The 22283-nt window shown below is 50.8% G+C and overlaps 2 protein-coding genes across 3 annotated transcripts in view; one reads left to right on the top strand and one right to left on the bottom strand.

The window, feature by feature from the left end:
- FANCA (FA complementation group A) overlaps positions 1 to 10093 on the top strand; it is a 56762-nt gene extending 46669 nt beyond the window's left edge. Inside the window, exons 30-41 of the mRNA XM_075009137.1 lie at positions 134 to 300; positions 867 to 972; positions 2314 to 2373; positions 2856 to 2960; positions 3772 to 3884; positions 4778 to 4919; positions 5943 to 6005; positions 7032 to 7137; positions 7628 to 7703; positions 8974 to 9130; positions 9539 to 9631; positions 9979 to 10093. Of these exons, the coding sequence (XP_074865238.1) occupies positions 134 to 300; positions 867 to 972; positions 2314 to 2373; positions 2856 to 2960; positions 3772 to 3884; positions 4778 to 4919; positions 5943 to 6005; positions 7032 to 7137; positions 7628 to 7703; positions 8974 to 9130; positions 9539 to 9631; positions 9979 to 10086 (1296 nt within the window). The 3' untranslated portion in view covers positions 10087 to 10093. The remainder of the gene's footprint in view (positions 1 to 133; positions 301 to 866; positions 973 to 2313; positions 2374 to 2855; positions 2961 to 3771; positions 3885 to 4777; positions 4920 to 5942; positions 6006 to 7031; positions 7138 to 7627; positions 7704 to 8973; positions 9131 to 9538; positions 9632 to 9978) is intronic.
- Positions 10094 to 10125: 32 nt separating this feature from the next.
- On the bottom strand, positions 10126 to 21792 carry ZNF276 (zinc finger protein 276). Of its 2 annotated transcripts, none has more exons than XM_075008824.1 (11): positions 21584 to 21792; positions 18296 to 18605; positions 17971 to 18017; positions 16915 to 17409; positions 15646 to 15724; positions 14334 to 14414; positions 13840 to 13953; positions 13690 to 13765; positions 13026 to 13143; positions 12561 to 12660; positions 10126 to 10996 (listed from the first exon to the last, which is right to left on the bottom strand). In XM_075008824.1, the coding sequence occupies exons 1-11, from the start codon at positions 21729 to 21731 to the stop codon at positions 10711 to 10713; spliced, it is 1854 nt and encodes a 617-aa protein (XP_074864925.1). In that variant the 5' UTR covers positions 21732 to 21792; the 3' UTR covers positions 10126 to 10710. The 2 variants fall into 2 exon arrangements, with proteins under 2 accessions (XP_074864925.1, XP_074864924.1); XM_075008823.1 differs by having other exon boundaries at positions 10135 to 10996; positions 16915 to 17412.
- Between the last annotated feature and the right edge of the window lie 491 nt (positions 21793 to 22283).

The raw sequence follows: 22283 nt of genomic DNA, 5'->3' as shown, positions 1-22283 counted from the left end.
CCAGCTCAGGTTTACGGGCACGTGTGCAGTTCCTGTAAATCTAAGATAACCTCAGTCACTGGTACTGTAGGATGAAAGAGGATTGAACGTGCAGACTGATGTAAAATTGTGACATGTTTTCTTTGTCATCCAGGAAATGGTACTAGAGCTGGGGTGTAGGAAGAGTTCACTGAATGGGTGCTGGAATGAGAAGGGACACTTCCTATTTCGGGTTTTCCGGGAAAGGTTAAAAACTATAGGGAATGGCTCTGCTGTGAGTGAACAGCTGTGGAGGCAGCAGGAAGTGCTAATGCAAAAAAGGTAAATACAAACAAGTGCCGGAATGAGAGACTCTAATTTCATATCAAGCTACTTTCTGAAACTCCGCTACGCTCTGTACAATGCCAATGGAAGAATTGCACATCCTAAGGGCTAATGGCTGAAGTGGGAATATATTACATATTTTTAGGGCTGTCAAGCAATTTTAAAACATTAATTGTGATTGTGTGATTAATTTCACTGTTAAATGATATTGTATGCTTTGTTTTAAATATTTTCCACGTTTTCTATATTTTTAAATTGATTTCAATTACAACATGAAAAATTGTACAATGCTCACTTCACATTTTTCATTTCAAGTATATGCACTGGAAAAAAAAAAAGAAAATAATAATTTTAGTCCATCTGTTTCAAGTACTGTAGTGTAATCTCTTTATCATGAAAGTTTAATTCAATAATGTAGAACTATGTGCCAAAACTCAACAGATGTTTGAGTCGAGGTTTTTGGAAATTCTCTAAAGTCTACTGAAAATCAATCAAGTTTAGTATGACCTGAATGCGGTTCTCTGTCCTCTTCCTTGATTGCATGTTTTTTAATTTTACATTAGGATTCTGTTAAGTCTTCCTCCATCAGTTCTCATGATGACATGGCAAAGAGGAAAGAAAATGGTTTTGGATTGTGAAGATTTCTTTCACTTCGTAAACACTGAGCTGGTATGTACAATATTCTAAACAGTAGCAAGTTTGGTGATTGCCCAGGATAGGGTCTTACCCTTGAGAATAGAGAATGGGGAAGAGATTAAACACCATCAGACTTGAGAGCAGGAACTCTGTCATTGTGTTGCAACCTCAAACAGCCTATGTTTATGGCACTGCAGGAGATATCCAGATACCTGGAAAAGTTGTGATGATGTGAACCTTGCAATGACTATCAATGTATTATTATTCCTTGGTGTGCTCTTTCTGTGCAGCAAAATACACTGAGTAAGTTTATCTGGATTCATGAGGAGTATATTATGCTGATGAGAAAGGGCTCCTTGGAAATACTGTGAAAAGATTTGGTCACCTGTCACTTTGCTGGATGGGGTGAATGGTACCACAAATGGGTGCATAGCTGAGTAAAAATCACTGATTCGCAGTGTAGACTTTTGACCTACAAGGTGGTTATTTAACCACCATGTGAACAATAGGACAGCTACTTTCAGTTTTGTGGCCACCTTTGTCAAGTTGTGTAAAGTGTGCACAATTTTGGAAGAGGAGGATTCATTTGGGTTATACCCCCATTTTATTATTTCATCTCTCGTTGTTATTCCATCCCTTGTTATGGCTCTGGGAACCCATCCACAGTATTTTTTTGTTGCCATTAGAAGAGTTGTTAAAGAGCATTTGATGCAGAGAACTCTACTGCATTCCCTGGTGGCCTGGAAGTAAGAGACTGAACTTACATCCCAGTCTCTGATGTTTTTCATGACACGTCAGGGCATTGTGCTGTTCCCTGCTACATATATCTGGAAACCGAGACCCTGTCAGAAGCTAATTTTCCATCTGTAAAATATTAGTGGGATATTTGGAAACAGTAGCTGACATAAAAGAATAGCTTCATCATGGTTGTGCCATCCACTTCTGGGTCTCCCTCCCTTTTATATTCTCCTGGTATTAATCAGCTTTATTTATTTATTTCGTTACTCGGCTTCGGGCAAGCCCATCTGTCCCAGCATAGGCAAAGCAAGAAAAATCCGCTCGTCCGGGGAGACTCACTCTACCTAAAATTACATCTGTTGTCCGCAGTGAGCAGAATTATCTGTGTTACTGTCTAGTGACAGGAATCGCACAGCACTGTGTGGTGACTGACTGATAATGCTTCACGGGAGAAATGACGTTCTGAGTAGGGACTGTGTTCTGAATGAATAATTGTGCTTTCAGAAATATTTACTCCGCACTGTCAGACCTAGCCCTATAGTGATGTGTTGCAAATGGATTTTACAGAAGGTTAGAACAACACAAAACTGTGACCCTCTGTTGGATTAAACTCTTGTCCCTCTTGTTCTGTTCCAGAGGAATATCTGTTCCAGAGGTTGTGCACTCTCCTATGACATCACTGCTCACTTCTTCAGGGTAATGGCTAGTTTAACCTTCCCCCGCCTTTTCTCACAACGCAGAGACAGAATTTGTTTGCAAAAGAGCAATTTCCTGACTTTCACACTTGGACCCTCTTCTGATATTATTACTAGAACTGGAATGTGCAATTGTGCAGTGGTTTTTAGCACCCAAAACAGGAACTTTGTTTATGTAAAGTCCTCAAACAAATATTTTGAACTGTGGAAGAGGAATAATGGATATAGCTATTTGTATAAGAGGTGGTGAAATGTGAGAGAGTTTTGGTCAGCAGGTGTTTGAAGTTTTACTGAAATGTTGTAATTTTTCACAGTAAGAGAGAACTAGGTTCAGGGTAGGTTTGAGGGTGTGATATTCTCCCTTCCCCCCGCCCCCGGGATAATGCTGACTCTTACAGTTTATTTGTTGACAACATATGGATTTGAAATATGTACAAAAGATATATTATTATATAGTCATGTTGCACTTGTGTGCTCCTCCAGGGACTGCTGAATGCCAGTTTGGAATATGAGGAACCGGTGAAAGTGATTGATGATGTTTTGAAAACATGTCAAACCAAGTGTCCCATTATCATTTCCTCTGCAGCGGTAAATATTCTTAATTATATTTCTGCTGTGATTCTGTTTTAAGAACTGACTCCAAAATATGATGCAAACTGTAGATGAATTTAGAATGTGATAGAGGAGGGATTATGGGAGGCAGACGGGACTAGTTTGTATCTTGCTATTTTGAGTAATTTTTAGTAAAACATTAGTTACGTTGTCTTGACATGTATATGTACATATCTTAATATGGAGTTAACACTATTTAAAAACATCTTTCATTTTTGTGTGTGCACTCCCGATGCAGCAGTGCAGGAGAGTTTTGCCTAGCAGTATCCATAGAGGGGTGGCAGTCACAGCTTGTGGCAATAACTCCTCCCCTGCTATGTGCAGTGGGGGTGACACAATGCTTCTCTGTTCTCCTTGCTTCCCATGGCTGTATCTCCCCCACTCCTATTGCCCCTGGTGCCTCCCTACCAATCCTCCATCCACGATTTAATTTGTCCTCAGATTTCCTGTGGCTGAGTGAGTCTGCTGTGGAAGGTGAGATGTATATGTTGGTTAAGATCACTTTTCGCAGCTGACTGACTCAGCCACAGGAGTACATAAATGACAGTGATTTGGACATGTGTATGTGTGGATATGTTAGTGCTAACTAAGCATTTAGGAGAAAAGCGTGAGTGGCTACCAGCGAGAGATGCTGATTGCACTCTGAGGCCATCAAATCATTTGTCGTAAGAACCCCCTGTTCTAGCCGTACCTCCTGACCCGTCTGCAGATGTAGCTGCCGTGTTCTCACTTTGCTGGCTCCCTGAGCTCCAGCTGCGAACTTTGTCAGTTTCCAATGTTCTTCCAGCTGTGGTGGCTGAGGTTGGAGCCAGTGCTCTGCTCCCAGTGGAAGAGGCTGTTTGGAGCACCACTTGCACAGGAGTTGCAGAGACTGAGGCAGTGCCAGCATTCTGCCACGAGGTAAGTCTGAGGAGCCGGAATACCAGCTCATGGGCAGACATGAGAGTGCCTTCAGTGCCACGGGTCTTTCTGTGTAAAAGTTCAGTGCACAAACTTATGCTCTGCAACTGATTGCTGGGCTTCTGGGGTCACATTTGTAGGACGGCTTTATGCACAGATCGACGTATGGATTTTAAGGCCAGAAGGAAATGTTATAATCTCTTAGTCTGACCTCTGGCATAACACCAGCTAGGGAGGATTTTACCTTTTCATCTTGGGACATAGCCAAGCCATGTGAGAAATGTAGGTCCTTCAGGTAGAAGACAAAAGTTAATTAGTAGGTAAGAGACAGGAAGTAGCCTTGTGCAGTGGTGGCGAGTCTGACGTTCAGTTGATATTGTGCCCTTTTCTCTCTGCTCCTCCCAGTTTTCATGAGCCCTCATATTGGTGCTGTGCTGCTCGTCTGCTGAATGTGCAATCCCCCAAACACCACCCCTCCTTTCCTTTCTGGTTCTGCAGCTTTCCTTCTTGACACAGTAGGTGGGCAGAACTGGGGACTCATATATGTGATACGTAACTAGATGTTCCCATTCTGAAAATTATACTAATGCTAAAAGCTGAAATAATGTGTATATATGTTAATTTACGTTAGAAAGCTTGTGATTTAACCATCCTTGGACCTGACTTTGGGGCAGACGGGTTTAGCATGGCCACAATCTTATGGTCAGAAGTGTTAGAGAACTGCCTGTCTGCCTGGGAGACCTCTTTGTCTTCCAACTTCTGTTCCTTCAGTAAAGACCTCGTCAGTTGCTTGCTTACTTCATTGCAGCCTTGATTAGAAGCCCTAAATGTCTGTCCTCGCTCTCACCCATGCGTATTCCTCTCCTGAGTCATACATTGCTTTTATCTCCCAGCTTCCTCTCTTCAAAGGCAGAGTTTTCCCTCTCTGATACGTCCTGGATTTCTGCAGCCTTTCTACACTTTACTGTTCAACAGCAAGGAGCACATGGACAAATGAGAGAGATACTGAGGAGCCTGGGGTCTGACACAGAGCAGGCAAGACTAGACCTCTTTAACCTTTGTCATTCTCTATTTGTAATTGTTCCTATACCATTAGTAAATATGAACGTGATTGTGTTTGTATCTGATAACACCGAAAGAAATTGTTGTACAGTACTAAACCTTGTAGTGAAATCTGGTTTCTGGGAGGGATATGGCTCCTAAATCCCTGCCCCGTCCCCAGTAAAGTTGTGTCAGGTTGTATAACTCAGCTTGTTGGGATTTTCTAAGTGGGGAAAAAAGAAGACTCTTCCATGCACACTCCCAAATCAAAAACCAGGTGTGAGCACTGAGAAGCTAGCTAGGACCCCGGGGCGGGCTGCAAGCCGTCTGCCTGTTGAAGGCAGCACTGGTGAATTCTGAAAGGAATTTCAGCATGGTCTGTTGTGCTAGAAGGTTGATGGCTCGGAACTGTATGCAGGAAATGAATAAGGGCACTCAAGTTCTGGGAACAGAGCCAGAGAATTCCCAGAGAGGGGGCTCCCATTTTCCCCTGTTAATTTGGTGTTCTCTGTGTGCACAAGAATTTCCAGAGAACTTGTCACTTCATATGGGGAAATGCCCGGTCAGAGCAGTTTGCTATTTGTCAGAGGAAAGGAGGTGCTGTTGGGCCCTCACCAGAGCATTCCCCCCCGTGCAGAGAAGGACTTGGAGAAATCTTGTAATATTACCAACTCGCATTTCAAACTATGCAACATATTATCCCTGGACAGGTGGGAAATGAGCTGCTACCGCCATTTGTGTGCATTGTGTCAGCTCTTAGAGGCTCCCGTCAGGGAGGCAGGCCCTGTTTCACTGGGTGCTGACCAGAGATGTAATAAAAACTGTGAACACTGAGACAAGCTTCAATCTAAACATATGGCGCGGAGCGATAGGAGGAAGGCAGGGTAACAATGCAGTTACCAAGCTTCATTAAATGAGTACCCCTCAGAACAAACTGCCCAGCCACTACCCTGGGGTTATGTTTGCGTTTGGGCACTACGGATTATATAAATAACACGCTGCCTCTTTTGCTTGCAGCTCCTAGTGTGTCTGTTGTTCTTTGCACTCATGGACATCATCTTGACCAGATTAGCACCGAAGGTAACTCCAATCCCTGTCTCACTAGATTGAAAATCCACTAGGCCAGCACTCCCCAGCTTGATGGATCCTCCTGCTAGAGCAGGGAGTAAGGAATGTCTCAGGGAGATCACACACAAATCCCTGCACTCTCCTATCCTGTTCATAAGCCAAACACTGCAGCCCTCCTTTGACTGTAACCACCTTCCCCTATCACACTACAATTTAATATTTGTCTTCCTGGCTGAGTCATTGTTTTCATACCTTCCCGTTCAGTGGCCTTCCAGCCTTGCTCCCCTAATCTTGAATGAATAAAAATAATGCCGCTCAGCCTTCATGTGGCATTTGGCATATGTGGGTAGTCACCTTCCATAAGGCAGGTAATAGACAGTGGCAGTTGACAGGAGAAATGTCCCAAAGAGGAAGCAGCATCCCCATCCTTGCCCTCTAACACAGACCAAAGAGAGAGGCTAGGGGCCATAGCAGCGGGCTCATTTTGTGCAATAAGGTTTGGAGCATTTTTTTCCCCAGGAAAGGTTTTGGCAAAGGTTGATCTGAGCTGCTCTGAGCACAGGGGTGATGGGAAAGGAGGCTTGGAGACAAACCAGTCAGGAGAAAAGCACGGACTGTGGGAGAAGGTGGGGACAGGGCTGGATGGAGAAAACTGTCTGTTAACTAATGCTGTTAACACCCAGTGAAATGAGTGGTGACTTAGTGCCCTTTGAAAGATACTGAGCAGGGCAATGACTTGTTCCCAGCACATAGCTTTGGGCTCTTTGGAAAAGCTTTGGTCATAGGCTGGGCATTGCTCTTGCCACAGTTATTGATAACCCCCTGGTCACAGCATGCTTTGTGCTGTGGCCCAGGGTCATCTGGAGTCCCCTGCATTAGCATTAAGGCATGTGACTGCAGTGAGGTGGAGGAACGCTCTCGCTGTGCTTTCAGTGCTGCACTTGATAAACTTTCCCTCTTCCTCCCCGGGCTGTTCGCTGTCTGGAATGTAACAACATCTCCGTAAGGAGTAAGCCTGTTCTTTTCTGAACTCGGCAGGAGGGGCTAGAAGCTCAAAAATCTTTGGAATGGTGCCTGGAGCTGCTCCAGCGCTTGGAGGAGCAAGGCATGTCCTGGCTAGCGCTCTTTCAGTCCGCAGAGAAAGGCAAGTGCAATTCTCCTGCCCCAACTTGCAGGGATACAAAATGGGGTGCGGGGTGCTGTAAGGAACTACCTGTGGGGTCTAGTGAATGTATTGTCTGAAGCAGCCTATCCCCCTGCTAAGCAGCACAGAAAATACAGCCTCTTTTGGGGCATAAAGGAAGTCTTGACTTCAGGTGTCCATGTGGTAGCACTGTCGGGCATCCATCAGCTGCTGTGCTGAGGCAGGAGCCCTGTGAAGGGCTGCCTGAACCTTCACTGAATGTAACACCTTGCTCTTGAGAGGGAATGGAGTCCAAACAGGGTAACCCTCACAGTAGCTGACAGTGGGAGCTTGTGCACGTGCTAGACAGGTTGGAAACACCCCTAGGGAGTGATCTGAGCCAGATAGTTGGTTATGCATGATCTCCAGCTGCTGCTCTGCTTTGAAAGTGCCTGAAGAGAGCTGATGATACAAGCCATTTTATTCTTCTCCTGTTTTTTGGATATTGCAGACCGTGGAGCTTATCAAATTCTACACCATGCAACCTCAGACCAATACATCAGCCTGTTACCTGTTGCATTCTACAGGTAACTGCAAAAAATACCAAGTGACTTGTTTGTGGGAGAAGAAAATGTTTGGCTCCCATACCCAGGTCCAAGCAATTCTATACATGTTGTTTAACTGAATTGAGCTTAGACAACTGTGGGAAGACCATTCCTAATAAGTTTGCCCTGAGTTTGGGATGGCTGTATTACTTCATGGCTGAAGCACCCCACCTAAACTGGCTGTATCAGTCACTTCAGATTTACCTGTCCTGTGGGTGAACCCAGCTGGTAACTTACACAGCTAAGAGTGCCTGCATCCCTCTGAAAGTCATTGCTGCTTCTGTTTGACTGGCTGTGAAAGCCTTCCCTGCTCTCCAAGACCACCTTGCACTCTTACTCTTTTCACCAACTTGCAGAAGTGTGATTTCCAAGACTGTATGAGTCCATCTTCTCTTTGATAGAAGTGTCCATTCACACTTCCCTGTGTTCCAAGCCGGCAGGGGGCAGTAGTGTCCATGGCTGAATAGAGCAAGTCTCATTATGAAACCCCACGAGTTATTTTCAAACGAGGTGGTGAACACGCTGTGCGTATCTTTGCCCTAGTGTCTCTAAAGACTTATAGTGAGGTGCTTGGTGTGATATGCTCATTCCATTCTCGAGATACCATCACTGGACCTAACCAGGTTAGTCTCAGAATCACGGGCACATTCTCATGTTCCTCAGCAAACATCATATAAGCCATAATGTGCCAACAATGCCCAGATGCTTTGTATATTGGACAGACTTCAAACTCTCTCAGACAAAGAGTTAATGGGCACAAAACAGACATCAAAACACTCCTGATCCACAAACCAGTTAGTCTACATTTTAATGGAGTGGGCCATTCTGTTAATGACTTAAGCGTCTGGGTCTTATTGATGAAGAATTTTCACACTGCTTTGGAAAGAGAGGCTGCTGAACTTTTTCATATTCAAATTTGACACTAACATGTGGCTTGAACCAGGATGCAAATTTTCTGGGACACTATAAGGGCTCTTTTGCATACTTGGCTTAATCTAATTCTTGACTTCCTGCCCCACTCCCTGATTTGTTCACCTTGATCACTTTTTTTTTTCCTGATTTGTCAACCTTGATTACTATTTTTGGTTCTCTGTGCCTTAAGTATGAGTCTGGTCTGGTATGGCTATGCTCTGAAGAAGTGGGTCTGTCCCACAAAAGCTCACCTAATAAATTGTTAGTCTTTAAAGTGCTACTTTACTGCTTTTTTTTTGTTTGTTTTTGTTTTTCATTCCCTTCCTTGTGACTCCTCTAGTCTTAGCCCTGGCTTTCACCAAAACCTGCTTAACAGAGAGCAAACCTTCCTTTATGTTGCCGTCAACATGTATATCCAGCTGCTTCAGCTCTACCTGGAAGGGGCGACTCCTTTAAGATCAGATCATGAGGGACAGCATCTACCCTGTGTGACACACGTGAGTGGTGGTCATTCTCCTCTTACCCAGGTTAAGCTTCCTCTCCACACCTTCATTTGTTCACTTGCCTTTACAAGGCATGCTTACTTTTGGAATTGGCTTACCTACTGTCACTACAGTACAGCACCCATGTGGGGAGGGACTGCTGATACTTAGGAAGGTCTGGAGGAGTCAGAGTCTGTGTGGTATAGCATGATCAAGGCAGATGAGGAAATAGACATGCCCCTTGCTGGTAGAGGACTGTAGAGTGCATTTTAATTTTACGTAAGTTGAAACAATCTGATCTGTAAACAAGATAAAGTACCTAAACTACTTGTGTGTAAAAAAACCGAACATTTTCACTAAACATGAAAGTGATGATTTCAAGTGACTCTGCTTTCTGTCTTGAACCTGATGTCTTTTCACTAGGTGGATTCGTTAGAGGTGATAACCAACGCTCGTCAATTTCTGCTACACTCAATTGCATGGTGCCCTAAAAAGAGCTTTATACATATGCAAGAGGTATGCTGAATTCTCCTGTTTACTTCAGTTGTCACTGAACACCCACCCCATACCCTCCGTTTACAGTGTCCACGTATGTGCAGCCCTTGGTCTTTTTTGCAAGACTAATCATGAACTAGCATTATCCCCAAACCATACAGCCTCTAAATGCCACTTCCATTGTACTTTTCTGGCACTCCAGATCCACTGTTTGTTAGGAGTCAGCTGTTGCCTGGCCCTAAACTATGCTGACCCGCCTCTTTGAGGCATGTTTTACTATGTGGCAGAGGGCTGAGTGGGTGCTGATCTTAGGTTGCTTGGAAGTAGATGTAACGGGCTTTTAACAGCACTTTTCTTTTAACTCCGAGTTACTGGATCCCTGTGGAGAGTTTGACCCAGAGATGAGTGTTGCCCTCCGCCATTCCTGGAAGCACGCTGCAGCTGAGGATTGCTATGATGAACCAGCCCTCTTCTGAGGGATGCTGGCAGAGAAAGACATGCCTTGCTTGGCAGCTGCAGAAAGAAATCTTAACTAAGACAATTCTTGTGGAATCCAAAGAAACATACTGACAAGAAAAAATTGTCAGCTGCTCTCCATTTTTGCAACCAGGACTACTTGATTCAAATTGCTCTCTAAATAATTTATTTTACAGGCAAAACCATGAAGCTCTGGCTAACAATAAAAAGTAGGTTAAATTTTTCACTTTAGACTTGCTTTGGGAATTGTAACTTTTAAAAAAGTCTAGTTTTGTCACTCCCCTGTCCTGCATAAGTATAGATTCATCTGACCAGGAACTACATACATGCCTGCAGTTTATACAGCTACTTACTGCTGTGGTACAGCTTTATCATCATGGGGGAAAGTGTAGGCCAGCCAGTTCCTTTAAATTAGATGAAGGCGGTTTAGTACAACACTGCTGAATTTGATTGAAGCATGGCGATTCACAGCACAGAAAAAGCTTTTTTTTTTAAAGCAAGCTGAACTATTTCCACTGAGTTGGTGTGTGTGGTTTTTTTTAAATCTATTAAGGTGTATCTTAAAATCCCCCACTCTGCATGGTTTATACAAGACTGGATCATTCCACACCTCCAGCAGCCCTTCAAGTGGGCTCCTGCTGCGCAGTCAGTTCTGGTTTTACAGCCTGGCTTTCCACAGTCCCTGGAGGATTCACCAGGAGGATCTGTTCAGGCTCCAGGGGCTTGGCTTTGTCCTGAGTCTGGGTCAGAGGGTGCACCATGGACATGTGGACATTGAGGTTATGGGCCTTTTCAAAACGCTTCCCACACTGGTCACAGGCAAACTCCAGCTCTGCCTCAGCTTTGTGTTTGGTCATGTGATACTTGAGAGATGCTCGCTGTCTGCATTGGAAACCGCAGATTTCACATCTGGAAAGCAAAATGCAATTAGAGTAACAGGCCAGGGCCCCAGCTACACGTAAGGCTGCCAGTAGTTCACCACTCGTAACCACCTCATGAGACTGCACTAAAAGTCTGCCTGACCCCAGCAATAACATGGGTAACGGGGTTGGGAAGATGAAGATGAAGGGGGTGACAGTGAACACTATTTCAGCACTACAGCGGAACCTCCTTGGACATTGGGAGGGGCAGCACCGTACAGTGCTCCCACCTAGGTTATAATCAAGTCAGTCTGACCTAAAGAGCTCAATTGCTTTTCTGGTCCATTACTTATTCTGTGTCCTCTTGGAAGTGTGGCATACTGGGTCCAGTTCTAGCTGCCAGCAGCAGCAGCAGCTGCATCAGTGTGAAAGACAAGGAGAGATTTCCCTGGTGATGCAGCCCAGGATCACAGACTCTTTAGGCCCTAGCAGACACTTGCAGTCAGCTGATTCTCCACTATGCCCCCCCCAGATCTTCTTAAGGGTCACTGTGTCCCAGACCAGACTCTTCCAGCCTGCAAGTAGGGCCTGTGTTTTGTTCCTACACAAACTCATTTACGTCTGTATTAAAATGCGTATTGTTGTACCCCTTTCACCAAGTGATCCAGAGTGCTCTGTCCTCACTATTTACCAACTCACCAGTGTTTGGATCTACTAGGAGCTGAGGCTGTACACACGAGACAGACAGAGCTTGAGAATGAGCCCACCAAAGGAATCCTAGAAGCAGCTAATGGTGCCCCTAGTTGAACCAGTACAGGGAGACTCGGTCCAGACCATGTAAGGTCACAAACCCAACTGACAGCCAGGAAGCGTCTCCTTAGTTACTCATCTCCCCTCCCTGCTGGACGCAGGGGCCAAAGACACCCCTATCACTATGACACTTCCTATCATGGGCAGCAGCTCCACCAGGGCCATGGTTTCCACTAATCACAGGGCTTCTGCCAGTACAGTACAGCAGGACCTAGTTTAGGTGAACTTTTCTGACCCTGCTCTAAGAGGTTTCTCTAAATAAACACCATACGCTTGCTCTCATCCTGTCTAGCAGTGGTGGGCGGCCTGCAGGCCCTGTGCAGCCATTGCGTGCTGCATGGCCTGCAAGATATTTGGTTTTCCACTGTCTGCACACGGGTGCCAGATTCTGGCAGTTTCCATTGATGTAGGTGTTTCTCCTCCTCCTGGTTGTTACTAAAGCAACATACACGAGGCACAGGTGCTTGCTGGTCATACACAACACTGACTGCTTCCGCGTCCAATCAGTGCTGCTACAGTTCACAGCACCGCTAGCAGACTACCCACTCCTGGGAGACCACCCTGGTTATGTCAGTCCTGTTGGCACTGGTGAAAATGCCAACACTGTGCTGGGACGGGCCTTACTGCTCTGAGTAATGGAAGGAAATCCTACAGCTTCCACCCCGGGATCTTCAGTGTTCTCTAATCACAGGGCTGTAGCAGTCAGGAAGACTGAACTAACGTGTTCAAGGGGGTCCACATGGTGACCCATTCATTTACATTATCACTCCCCTCAGAGGAACACAAGGCCAAAGTGCACTTACTGGAGGGGCTTGGCTCCTGAATGGCGCATCTGATGGACTGAGAGGTGTTTGCGTTGTTTGAAGGTCTGCCCGCATTCGTCACAGATATAGTTGCGTACCTCTGCAGTGATGACAGGGAAAGGATGAAGCAGTCAGTGGCACTGTGGACACTTCAGCACCTCCAGACACTGATCCACAGAAGCCCACGCTTACCAGAAGCAATGTAAGCTAAACCGTGAATTCCAGAGCTCCTGCCCTAGCACCTGATGGGGGAAGAAGCTCAAAGCCTCCCCAGGGCAGCACACCCTGGAAGATGATGGGTACCCAATGGAAAGTGGGAGGGGGGCATTGAAGCCAATACAGCAATGGCAGTTTCATACCCAACACAAGTTCTTGGCACAGCTACGGCGCCCAGAGCTTAAGTACAGTGAGGTCATCGTCTTGTTCTTGCTTCACACCCTCCCTCTGGCTGGAAGCAGGAAGTACCTGTGTGGATGAGTTTCACGTGGCGCTGTAGGTACCGATCGATCATGAACACCTTGTTACAGCCAGGGTGGGGACAAGGCCTCTCCCGAACCTCTTCATGATGCTCCTTTATGTGTTTCTAAAAGTTAGGATTGGAGACAGGACTCTTAGAGCCTCCTGGGGTAAGAACTTAGTTCACACTCTGGAGCAATAGCTGAGAGCACACACCGGAAGACTCCACATAAAACCCACGAGCACAGACTACGCATCAGATCTAGTTTCTCTGAAGTGAGTCAAGCCTGCGTCTGAGCCAGCAAGCCCGTTCCTTCTGTAGGCTTTTCACAGAACCTTCTTCCACCAGCACTAGGCTCCAAGCAGCGCCTTAACCAATGGCATTTCCAAAAGGGCTTCCCAGCAAGGCAAAGGCAGAAGGCCCAGAGAGAAGATGAAGCACAGAGTCATAAGGAGACCAGGTCCTCTTTCCACTTGGAATGGAACAGAGACCTCACATGAGGCAGGTCACTGGCTGAACTGTTCACTGGAACCCAGCTCCACCCACCCAGAGAACGGAAAGCAGTGCCCCCAGGCCATTAATCTGTACTCACATGAAAGGTGACTTGTCCCCTTTAATGCCTCCCAGCACCTACACTGGAAACAACAAGGCCCATGTTAATTCTCCACTTACCTTCATGCCATCAGCCCCTCTGTACACAGCTGTGCATCCCTGGTAAGGGCACTTGTAAATGGTAGGCAGCTCCTCCCTGAAACAAGAGAATTACCCCAGTGTGGCTGTGCTCATCTCGAACCCTCTCCCCTCCCGGCTCAGTTTAGTTACCTTTCACATTTGATCTTTTTCTTCCAGCCGGGCTTGGGTCCTGGCTTCTTTCTTACTTTGGGCTCCTCGGCCTTCTTTGCTTCCTTATTGTCACTCCTTTTGTTGCCAGACACCCTAAGGCAAGGGACAGCCATGAAGAAATGAACAAGAACCTTTGGGATTTAATTTTCCTTCATTTCCTCAAGTCTAATGTTCCCTGTGTTGGCTGGACTAGCCCAGCAGTGTGAACAGAGTAACACAGCAGAGGGCCAGAGAAGCACATGTGCTCTCTCAGCCCAGCATGAGACCAGCTGCAGCACTGCACAGGGAAGTCAGGGAGGAGGAACACAGCTGCCAATAAATAACACTCATCTGCTGTCTTCCCTTGGTTGGGTGCCCCATCCTGCAGAACCCAAACAGGTGCGTGAAGCCCATGCTAATGCCGGTATACCCTGTCTGTGGATAAACAGCAGCAACCAAGTTGTTTCAAAAGGCAAATAAAAAAGGCCTCTTACTTCTTGTCTGGATACGGCTCAAAGGAGTCGTCGGAGGACTGCACAGCTCTCTTGTCACTTTCATCGTCACTTGCGAACTCTCTGAGAAAGAGAAGGAACTTTATTATCCTGGGTCTGGATGAACCCTCTGCACTAACACACTCACAGGCAGGTCTCTTCAGCAGCTAATATGTGTTCTTGAATCTCCTGAACAAAGTCATGGCAACTGAGGCAGCAGAACAGTCTCCTCTCACAGCCTCCCTTGGAGGAAGATAAAACAGCCCTTCCCTGCTCAGGGGACAAATGTGACCTCCAGCGAGGTAGACGCCGGAGTTTCAATACTTGCTGGATTCCTGCTGAGCTGTGCCAGAGGAAAGTCTGGCCCTGCCGTTAGAGACATAGGGGAAGCTGTGTCACAACCAAGCTCTGCTATGGCAGGTTTGCAGAGCCAGAGCCTAATACACTTGTTCTGACACAAAGCTAGTTCCAGTGCAGCTCATTCCACATCTCCTACCACCCGCCAATAGGCTTCGGCTTTTGATCCTGGCTATAGAACTGAAACAATTCTGAGGCCAGGAGGGAGCTGAACGAGCACTCTGGCCTCTGTTAGGTAAGGGGTTGCAGGCTCTGGCCTATGCTCTCATCAGGCTTGCAAAGGGCAGGTGAGGAGTTTTGACCCAGAACAACTCTACGAAATGGCCACTTACGTAGGAGTGTCATTTTAGCCTTGCTCCTGGGAATCCTGCCCTTCCCTTCCACTGTTACAGGGGGTTACAGCAAACACAAAGGGCCTGGCGCTAAGTGTCTGTACTGCCCCTCCCCGAGTTCACATCCAACAGGCAGGCTGCCTTGGCAAGTAAAGACAATTCTCTGTGTGCAGTCCAGTATCTGACAACCAGCATGGGTCCCTTTTGGGCCCCACCCCAATGGGAATTCTGCAATCCAGCCTCAGGCACTGGATGTGAGAAGGAAGTGCGAGACAGGAGTAGAAGCTATGTGGGCCTGCAGCGCTGGAAACCAGCTGAGCGGCTCCAGCACAGAGCTGGACAATACCAAACGGGTCTTGGAAAGACACCCAGGGCCACACTGCTGGGAAATCCTTTTCCATGCATTGCTAAAAGCAACTCTCAGCGCCTGCCAATGCCATTGAAAGGAAAACAGGACGTAATTAGGGGAAAACCCATCCAGGGCATCAGCTCTGTGAGCTTTCCCAAGCTCACTGCAAAGGAAGCAGTTGGTCAGATGCTGGGTCCCAGCAAATGAGAGCCCCAGGCTGATTGTGTTCATGCTGGCAAAGAACAGTTAGGCTATTTGAAACCCACTCTTCTCTCACCCCTCAGAAAGGTCACTGAACTCGTCTTTTACCCGCTCATCCGACGTCGAAGACAGAACCTGCTTCCCACTCGACTGGCCTGGGGAGGAAAGGAGAGAGCGCTGTGTATTACAGACCAAGGCGCTCACAGAAGGCAGCAAACCTGGGAGAACTCACAGCCGCAGCCGGCCACACTCGCTCTGTGGCGGGAGGGTCACTACATGGGCCAAACCAAGCTGCTTTGACTGCAAGGGCTCCAGAAGATCTGCGCTATCACTTCCTAAGCTCTGGGAACGGGTATGGAGCCTTTTTGCCTCAATGCCGATATCACTGAGTCTGGCCCACCCCCGCTCCTGATGGGTGGAGGTCGCAGATCTGAGGCTGAGCAGTTTTCTCTCATGTTTCCTCTTGATGGCACCAGGAGTCTCACTCGCCCCTTTTTCAGGTGCGTGATCGAGAACGAGGTGGAGTCACCCTCGCCCACACCCACCCGTGTCACATAAGCAGATCGTCTCCACTGATCACACACAGCACCTCAGGGAGGGAGGAGACAGGCCGATGCCCCAGGAGGCCGACGGTGATTGGAAGCAGCTCCCGTAGCACTCGCTACTTACGAGCTTGCTGCTGCAGTCCAGCTGGACATTTCCCCTTGAAAGCGGCGAGGGTGGTGAGCTGGTTCTGCACACCCTGCCGTGGTGCGGGAGAGGGAGGAAGCCAGGCCATCCCCACAGCTGCTCTCAGCTTCCCTTGGGACCATGGAAGTGTTGGCAGGTGTGAGGAGCCACGGAAAAGGCCTATCAACTGCACTGCATTGTCCAGCCCCCGAAAGGCCCACATGCGACACTGAGCGGCCTGGGAGACATGCAGCATGCACAGGGGCACTCCTCCAGCAAGGCACATTTCTCCCCCCACCCCACCCCATTTTTCATCTTGATTCTACACTGCGGCACAGGCAGGTTTCATCCCCTGCAATGGACAGGGACACGTAAGCACCAAGAGGCAAAGTGACTTGCTCAAGGCCACGGAGCAAGTCAGTGGCAGAGCCTTGATTTGATTCCACATGCTTCTGGCCCAGAGTCCTGTGCTCAGTGGTCCTCTTTCCACTGTTTGCTATGAAATACACGTCCTTTCTGCAAGGCTCAGTTTCTGACAGCAACATGGACTGAACTATAGCTTCCCCAGCACGGTGCCTGTGTCATGCTGGAGGCCTCCACAGCCTTGGAGGCCAGGGACGGAGGCCTTCTCCTCTCCCCACGCAGTGGGAGGTCACTTTCGAGGCAAACCTCTTACCTGCGGCACTGCTCAGTGGCGAGGCCGACTGGGACAGACTTTTCTCCTGCACAGAGACTGGACAGTCCAGTGGTGAATGAGATGAATTCCTGCTCTGTGGCAACTGATTCTGCGTGCTCAGTGGCTCCGATGTGGTCCCTTTGTTTCCTGGCTGCTCGCAAGCAGCTGTCCTTGCTGGAACGGGCTGTGGCCTGGGAACGGAGGCAGCCCCAGGGTTGTCTGCCCCTGCCCCATTGCCAGTCAAACACTGCGCTGTGCTCTTGTCCCATTTCCAGGTCACAGACAAGGCACTGTCAACAAGCACTGTGCTGCAATCAGAATCTGTATCCATAACGTAGTCATGCCCATCTGCACAGCTCCACACGGCTCGAATGATCCCGCAGTACTCGGACGATAACACACGCTGCAGGCTTGGCACAGCTGGGCAGTTCCCTGCATGGTTGTGAGTCCACGAAACCAAATTATGCAGGCACTGAGGGCTGGAAGTGATCAGGTCTACTGTTCAAGGGGAAAGAGGAGCATGCAAGCGCTTAGTTGCTCTGGCAGTACCAGGCTATACCCACTTGCTGAGCATGCAGATGACACAGCCTAAGGAGCCAGACACACCCCAACCACCCACCCACCAGCCAAGCAGAGAGGAGGGGCTGTAAGATGCCCAGAGAGCCTGGGGGCGCTCAGGCAAGCAGAACATGCAAAGGCACTTCAAGGAACAAATCTGAGGCTTCTTCCTGGGCAGGTTTTAAAAATAACTGATCTCTCAAGAATACTAGAGAGCGTTTTCTGCTTCTCTGCTGGCTTCAGGGGCCGTTCAGGCAGACCTCAGAACACAGCCAAACGTACTGAGTTCCACCCCTCTCCTCTGGGTGCCCCTGCCGGAGCTGGGATGGGGAGACTCTCCCTCCACTTGCCCAGACAGGGGCAGGAGCCCCAGCCCGCTCCACTTTTGGGAAGGCTCCAGGACCCTTGGGTGGTAGGTTTTGAGCCTCCAGTAGGAAACCCCCCAACGGGTGACAGAACTCACAAGAACAGTCCCATGTCATTCTGTACGGCGCTTACCCAAACAGGGGGCTTCTGTGTCTGACCGTGGCTGCACATCGCTGCTCCTATACACAGACAAAGCAGCACATGAGGACTCTCTCCCAGGGGGACAAAACGGGGCAGTAACAAAACTACATGTATCTAAACATGGCATGAGTAGATACAGGCTCATCCACTGGCTATGGAGAAAACAGTCAGCCAGTAGCTGTTCTCAGCTGCTAAAAATACATCCAGTCCCTGGAGCCTAGTGCCCTGAAATTCCCCAAATAAACTGACATCTGCAAACACCAGAAATGCATCACTAGAAACTGAACAAGAATAAAAGATAAAGCTCAGCACGCACTTTCCCTTTGACTTTATCTGGCCCGTGGGAGACGCGTTCACCCGCTGAATGAATGTCTTGAGGACGCTGCGACACTTGTAGAACTGGGCATGGCATTTCTTGCAGACGTACTGCGGGAGAGTGGGATCTTGTCGTACTGCGACCCTGACCAGTCGCTGGAAGTCGGCAAAGAACACTTGATCCACTCGGCGCTGCTTCTCTGAGTTCTCGCCTGTCACAGGAACCTTCCCAAAAGCATTCCGCAAGCTCCTGGAGGAGAACTTCCCATGGCAGAGCCGGCAGTACCCTGTGCTCAGCGCTCTACCGACCCCTGCGGAAGAAGGAAGGGTGAACTCTCAGTTCTTACCAACGTACAGGGTCTGTCGCGTGCATTTGGGGAGCGCCTCTGACGCCAGGCCAGACGGGGCCGTGGCCCGTGAGTATTGCCGCAGGACAAATGTCACACAACAAGCCAACGCCCCATCTCAAGAGCACCCTGTGTTCCGAACACCCAGGGGATTCCTTCACTCCAGCCCATGAGCTAGGCCCTCGTGGGCATGGGATGAAACCCTGCTGTGTACACCTGTGCTCAGAACAAGCGAGGGCATGGATGCAATGGGATTAAGCAGCACGACGGAACACAAACATCCTCCTCTAGAGTTCGCTACCCACCCCCAGGATTAGATCTAAGGAACACACCCTACCTGCCCAAGGACTGAACAGCTGGTCTCCAGAGCGCCCCTCCTCGCACCCGCCCCAGGGAGCGTATCCCTCCCAACTTGTGCTGGGTTTCCGTTCTGCCCTTACGTAGAGGGACAGTAACTCAGCTCCTCCAGGGTGTGAGACTGCTTGGCCACTGCATCCCAGCTGCACACAGCCCACGGGCTTGCCCACCGCCTGAGCCAGCAAGGGTGCACAGCAGAGATTTCTGCCCGCTGACCCTAACCCAGGGGCTCTGAGGAGCCAGTGCAACATTTCAAATCTTGCAGCTTATCAACGAGCAGGCAGAGAAGCCAAGCACTCAGCAATCATTCCAGCACTAGCCACCAGGTTGAAAGCCCCCACAGGGCTGGGCTTAGCTCACTGGACACATCATGGTCCATGTTAAATGCATTCATGGAAAACTGGGCTGATGCCAATGCAACAGTGATGTCACCAAGCTGGTCCACCTTAACCTTGCCCTCTCGACGACATTCCTGCACTGCAAATTCTCCTCCGGCCCCTCAAGCCCCACCGTGCTCAGCGAGTGCACTCCTGGTGCACAGCCAGGGGTACTGTGCAGCAGTGAGCATGAGAAGGGCGTTCTAAGGGAGCTGCGGTGGGATCTGATACCAGGGACTGCAAGCAGTAATGTAGGGCTTAACACCTCGCCCACGTCTGCCCTGAACTGCACCGTCCTCTGTAGCTGTGTCCGCCCATGGTAGTAAAAGCCCTCCCTGCTCAGGAAAAGCTTGAACGCCACTGCGGGTTTGGGCAAGGTTCTTCTCACTGGTTACACTGCAAGAGTTGCAGCCTGACTCCACCTGTAACGGTCTTTGCTTTGAAAAAATGTTTCCCCGCTGAGCAAACAATGCAGCTTTTTCAGATACAGCCATCCACTTGCGCACACTACACATCAGACCCACGCCCTCAGTGCCTGCAAAAAGGCATGCTGGCTGGGGAACCTCACCAACCCGCCCACGCTCCTCTCCCCCATGCCCTTTGCACAGCCTGCTGCCAGGGAGGGGGAGTACTTCCTGGCTGCAGCGATGGCCAGCTCCTGCCTGGAAGCTGGACAAGGATAACCCGGGTAATTTTAATCCTAACTCGTGTAACTTGCAGTAGAAACCTTTGATGTCCATCATGTGGGCGGGCACCTCTCAACACAGAAAGGGTTAGTCTGTCTTGGCCCCAACAGGACAACTGTGTTCTGTCACCCCAGCAAGTGGCCTTAATTTGCTGCAGGTGACAGGTCAGGCCCACAGACAACTTCCTAAGTCTGCTTTGTCAGCAGCTGACAAATCACACAGCTGGCAACATCCAGTGACACTTCCCCTGCTGTCTCTCCTTTCACACAGAGGTGCGTCCCTGCCGAACACTGCCCCAGACAGCAGGCTAGGGATACCTGTGCACCACCCTTCCCAGCATTCACCCAGAGAGGATGACAACTTTCCACTCCACGAACCCGTCTCTGGGGCCAATACAAGCAGCCTTCCTCCTGGATTTAATTGCCCACAGCCCCTTCCCCATCACTGCGCTGCATTTCCTGGGTGACAGACCATTGTCCCCTCAGCTGTGGCACTCTGGCCACCTCCAGGCCCCCCCTGCCCTGGTTTGCTACTCCCACAACCAGGGAGCTGCTTTCCTGGGGGGACTCCCACCAGGTGCCAGTTCGCCTGTCTCCAGGCTTCCCCCTTCCTGGTTCTGTTCTACCCACACAGGACAGGCACCGCCAACTCCCTTCCTTTTGCGAGGCCAGCAGGCCCTAGCACTGCGCCTGGCTTGCTCCGCACACCTGGCTGGCACACACCGATATTTCAGGGTGGGGTGCATGGAGGGTGAGGGTACGACATGGGGTGTCACCCAGAACCCAAGCTTGCAAAGCACCCTGCATGTTACAGGGGCCCCCCCAGAAGTGCTCCAGGGTAGAGGGCTACGCCTGCCTGCCCCACTGGTCAATGCAAGGGGCGCGGGCCCCCAGAGAGAGTGGGCACAGCCGGGCCTTGCACCTCTGCAGGGGGGTGACACCACTAGGGCCTGGCATGGGGGGGAGCAGCACCCGAGGCAAAGGGCAGCTCTGCGGGCACCGGGAGTCTGGCTCCACCAACCGGGCCACAGCGAGGGGCAAGGTGCAGGCCAGGCGGGGAGCGGGAGGGCCTGGGGGAGGGAGGGCGCTGGCCGGAGCAGGGAGTTGGGGGCCAGCCAGGGTGCAGGGGGCTCCGGGGGGGTGGGAGTCCCCTAGGGTAGGGGCAGAGGATGGGGAGAATCCTAGGGGGGGAGGGAGCACTGCCGGCGGGGGGGGCCCTGCCAGGGAAATGGGGGGCCCTGGCCGGAGGGGAAGTGGGGGGGGTTAGTCGCGGGGGGGAGGGGCCCGGGCGGAGGGTTGAACCCCGGTGGGTTGGGGGTCCCCGCGAGGGAAGTGGGGCCGGAGGGGGGGGAGGAGCGGGCCCGGCCGCGGGGGGGTCCGGGGGGAGAGGAGCCGGGGGGAGGGGCCCAGCCGGGGGGGCCCGGGGGGAAGTGGGCCCGGTCGGGGGTGGGGGAGGAGCCGGGGGGAGGGGCCCAGCCGGGGGGTCGCGGGGGCAGAAAGGGCCCGGCCCGGCCGACACCCACCTGCCTCCTCGGCGCCGTCCTCCGGCTCGGGCTGCGCCGGGGCCCCGCGCGCCCCCTGCCCCGCCGCGCTGCGCCGCCTGGCCTCGGCCCGGGGCTCCGGCCTGCGCCCGCCCGGGGACAGGAACCGGCCGCGCCGATCCCGCTTCATCGCCGCCGCCCGGGCGCTGCGGCCTCCCGCCGGGGCGGCGCGGGACGGGGGGGCGGCACAGCGCCCCCTGGCGGCCGGAGGACCCGCGCGCAGCCCCGCCCGGGATCGGCGCCTCCCCCGGGGGCCCCACCTGGCTCCCCGCAGACCCCGGCCCGGCCCTGGGGGTCCGTGTCCCTCCCCGGGCGGGGCGGGGCTGGTGCCCCTTGTAAGGGGGCCGCGGGGGACATCCGGGCGCTGTGCCTCAGTTTCCCCGGCTGCAGAGCGGAGCTGGGGGCAGGCGCGGTGCTGCCCTATGCGAGGGCGGCCCCGGGGTGTCTGTGAGGTGCAGCCGGGCGGAGGGGACCAGCCCGGGCGGGACACACCCGACAACAAAGCCCAGGGCGCAGCCGACCGACTGCCCGGCAGGCGCTGGAGCAATTTCTCTCGTGGGGAAACAGTGACACTGCCCCGTATGGGCTGCGCACCGCCTCCCGCCCGGGGTGCTGCCCCCTGCGCCCCCAGCCCCAGCCCCCCTGGGGGAAGGGTAACCCCAGCCCCGCCCAGCCCGGGGTG

This window comes from Carettochelys insculpta, chromosome 14 (assembly GCF_033958435.1).
Source record: "Carettochelys insculpta isolate YL-2023 chromosome 14, ASM3395843v1, whole genome shotgun sequence".
Taxonomy (NCBI): Eukaryota; Metazoa; Chordata; order Testudines; family Carettochelyidae; genus Carettochelys; species Carettochelys insculpta.
Note: the sequence above shows the minus strand (reverse complement) of the source record. Positions and strands in the feature narration are given on the sequence as shown.

What these genes read in the sequence shown, in the direction of transcription:
- ZNF276 (XM_075008823.1), bottom strand. Translation starts at nt 21,731, where the DNA reads ATGAAGCGGGATCGGCGCGGCCGGTTCCTGTCCCCGGGCGGGCGCAGG. An exon ending in GAGCCGTATCCAGACAAGAA is followed by an intron (nt 13,954 to 14,333) that starts GTAAGAGGCCTT and finishes CCCTTGCCTTAG; the next exon opens with GGTGTCTGGCAACAAAAGGA. An exon ending in AAAAAGATCAAATGTGAAAG is followed by an intron (nt 13,766 to 13,839) that starts GTAACTAAACTG and finishes CTCTTGTTTCAG; the next exon opens with GGAGGAGCTGCCTACCATTT.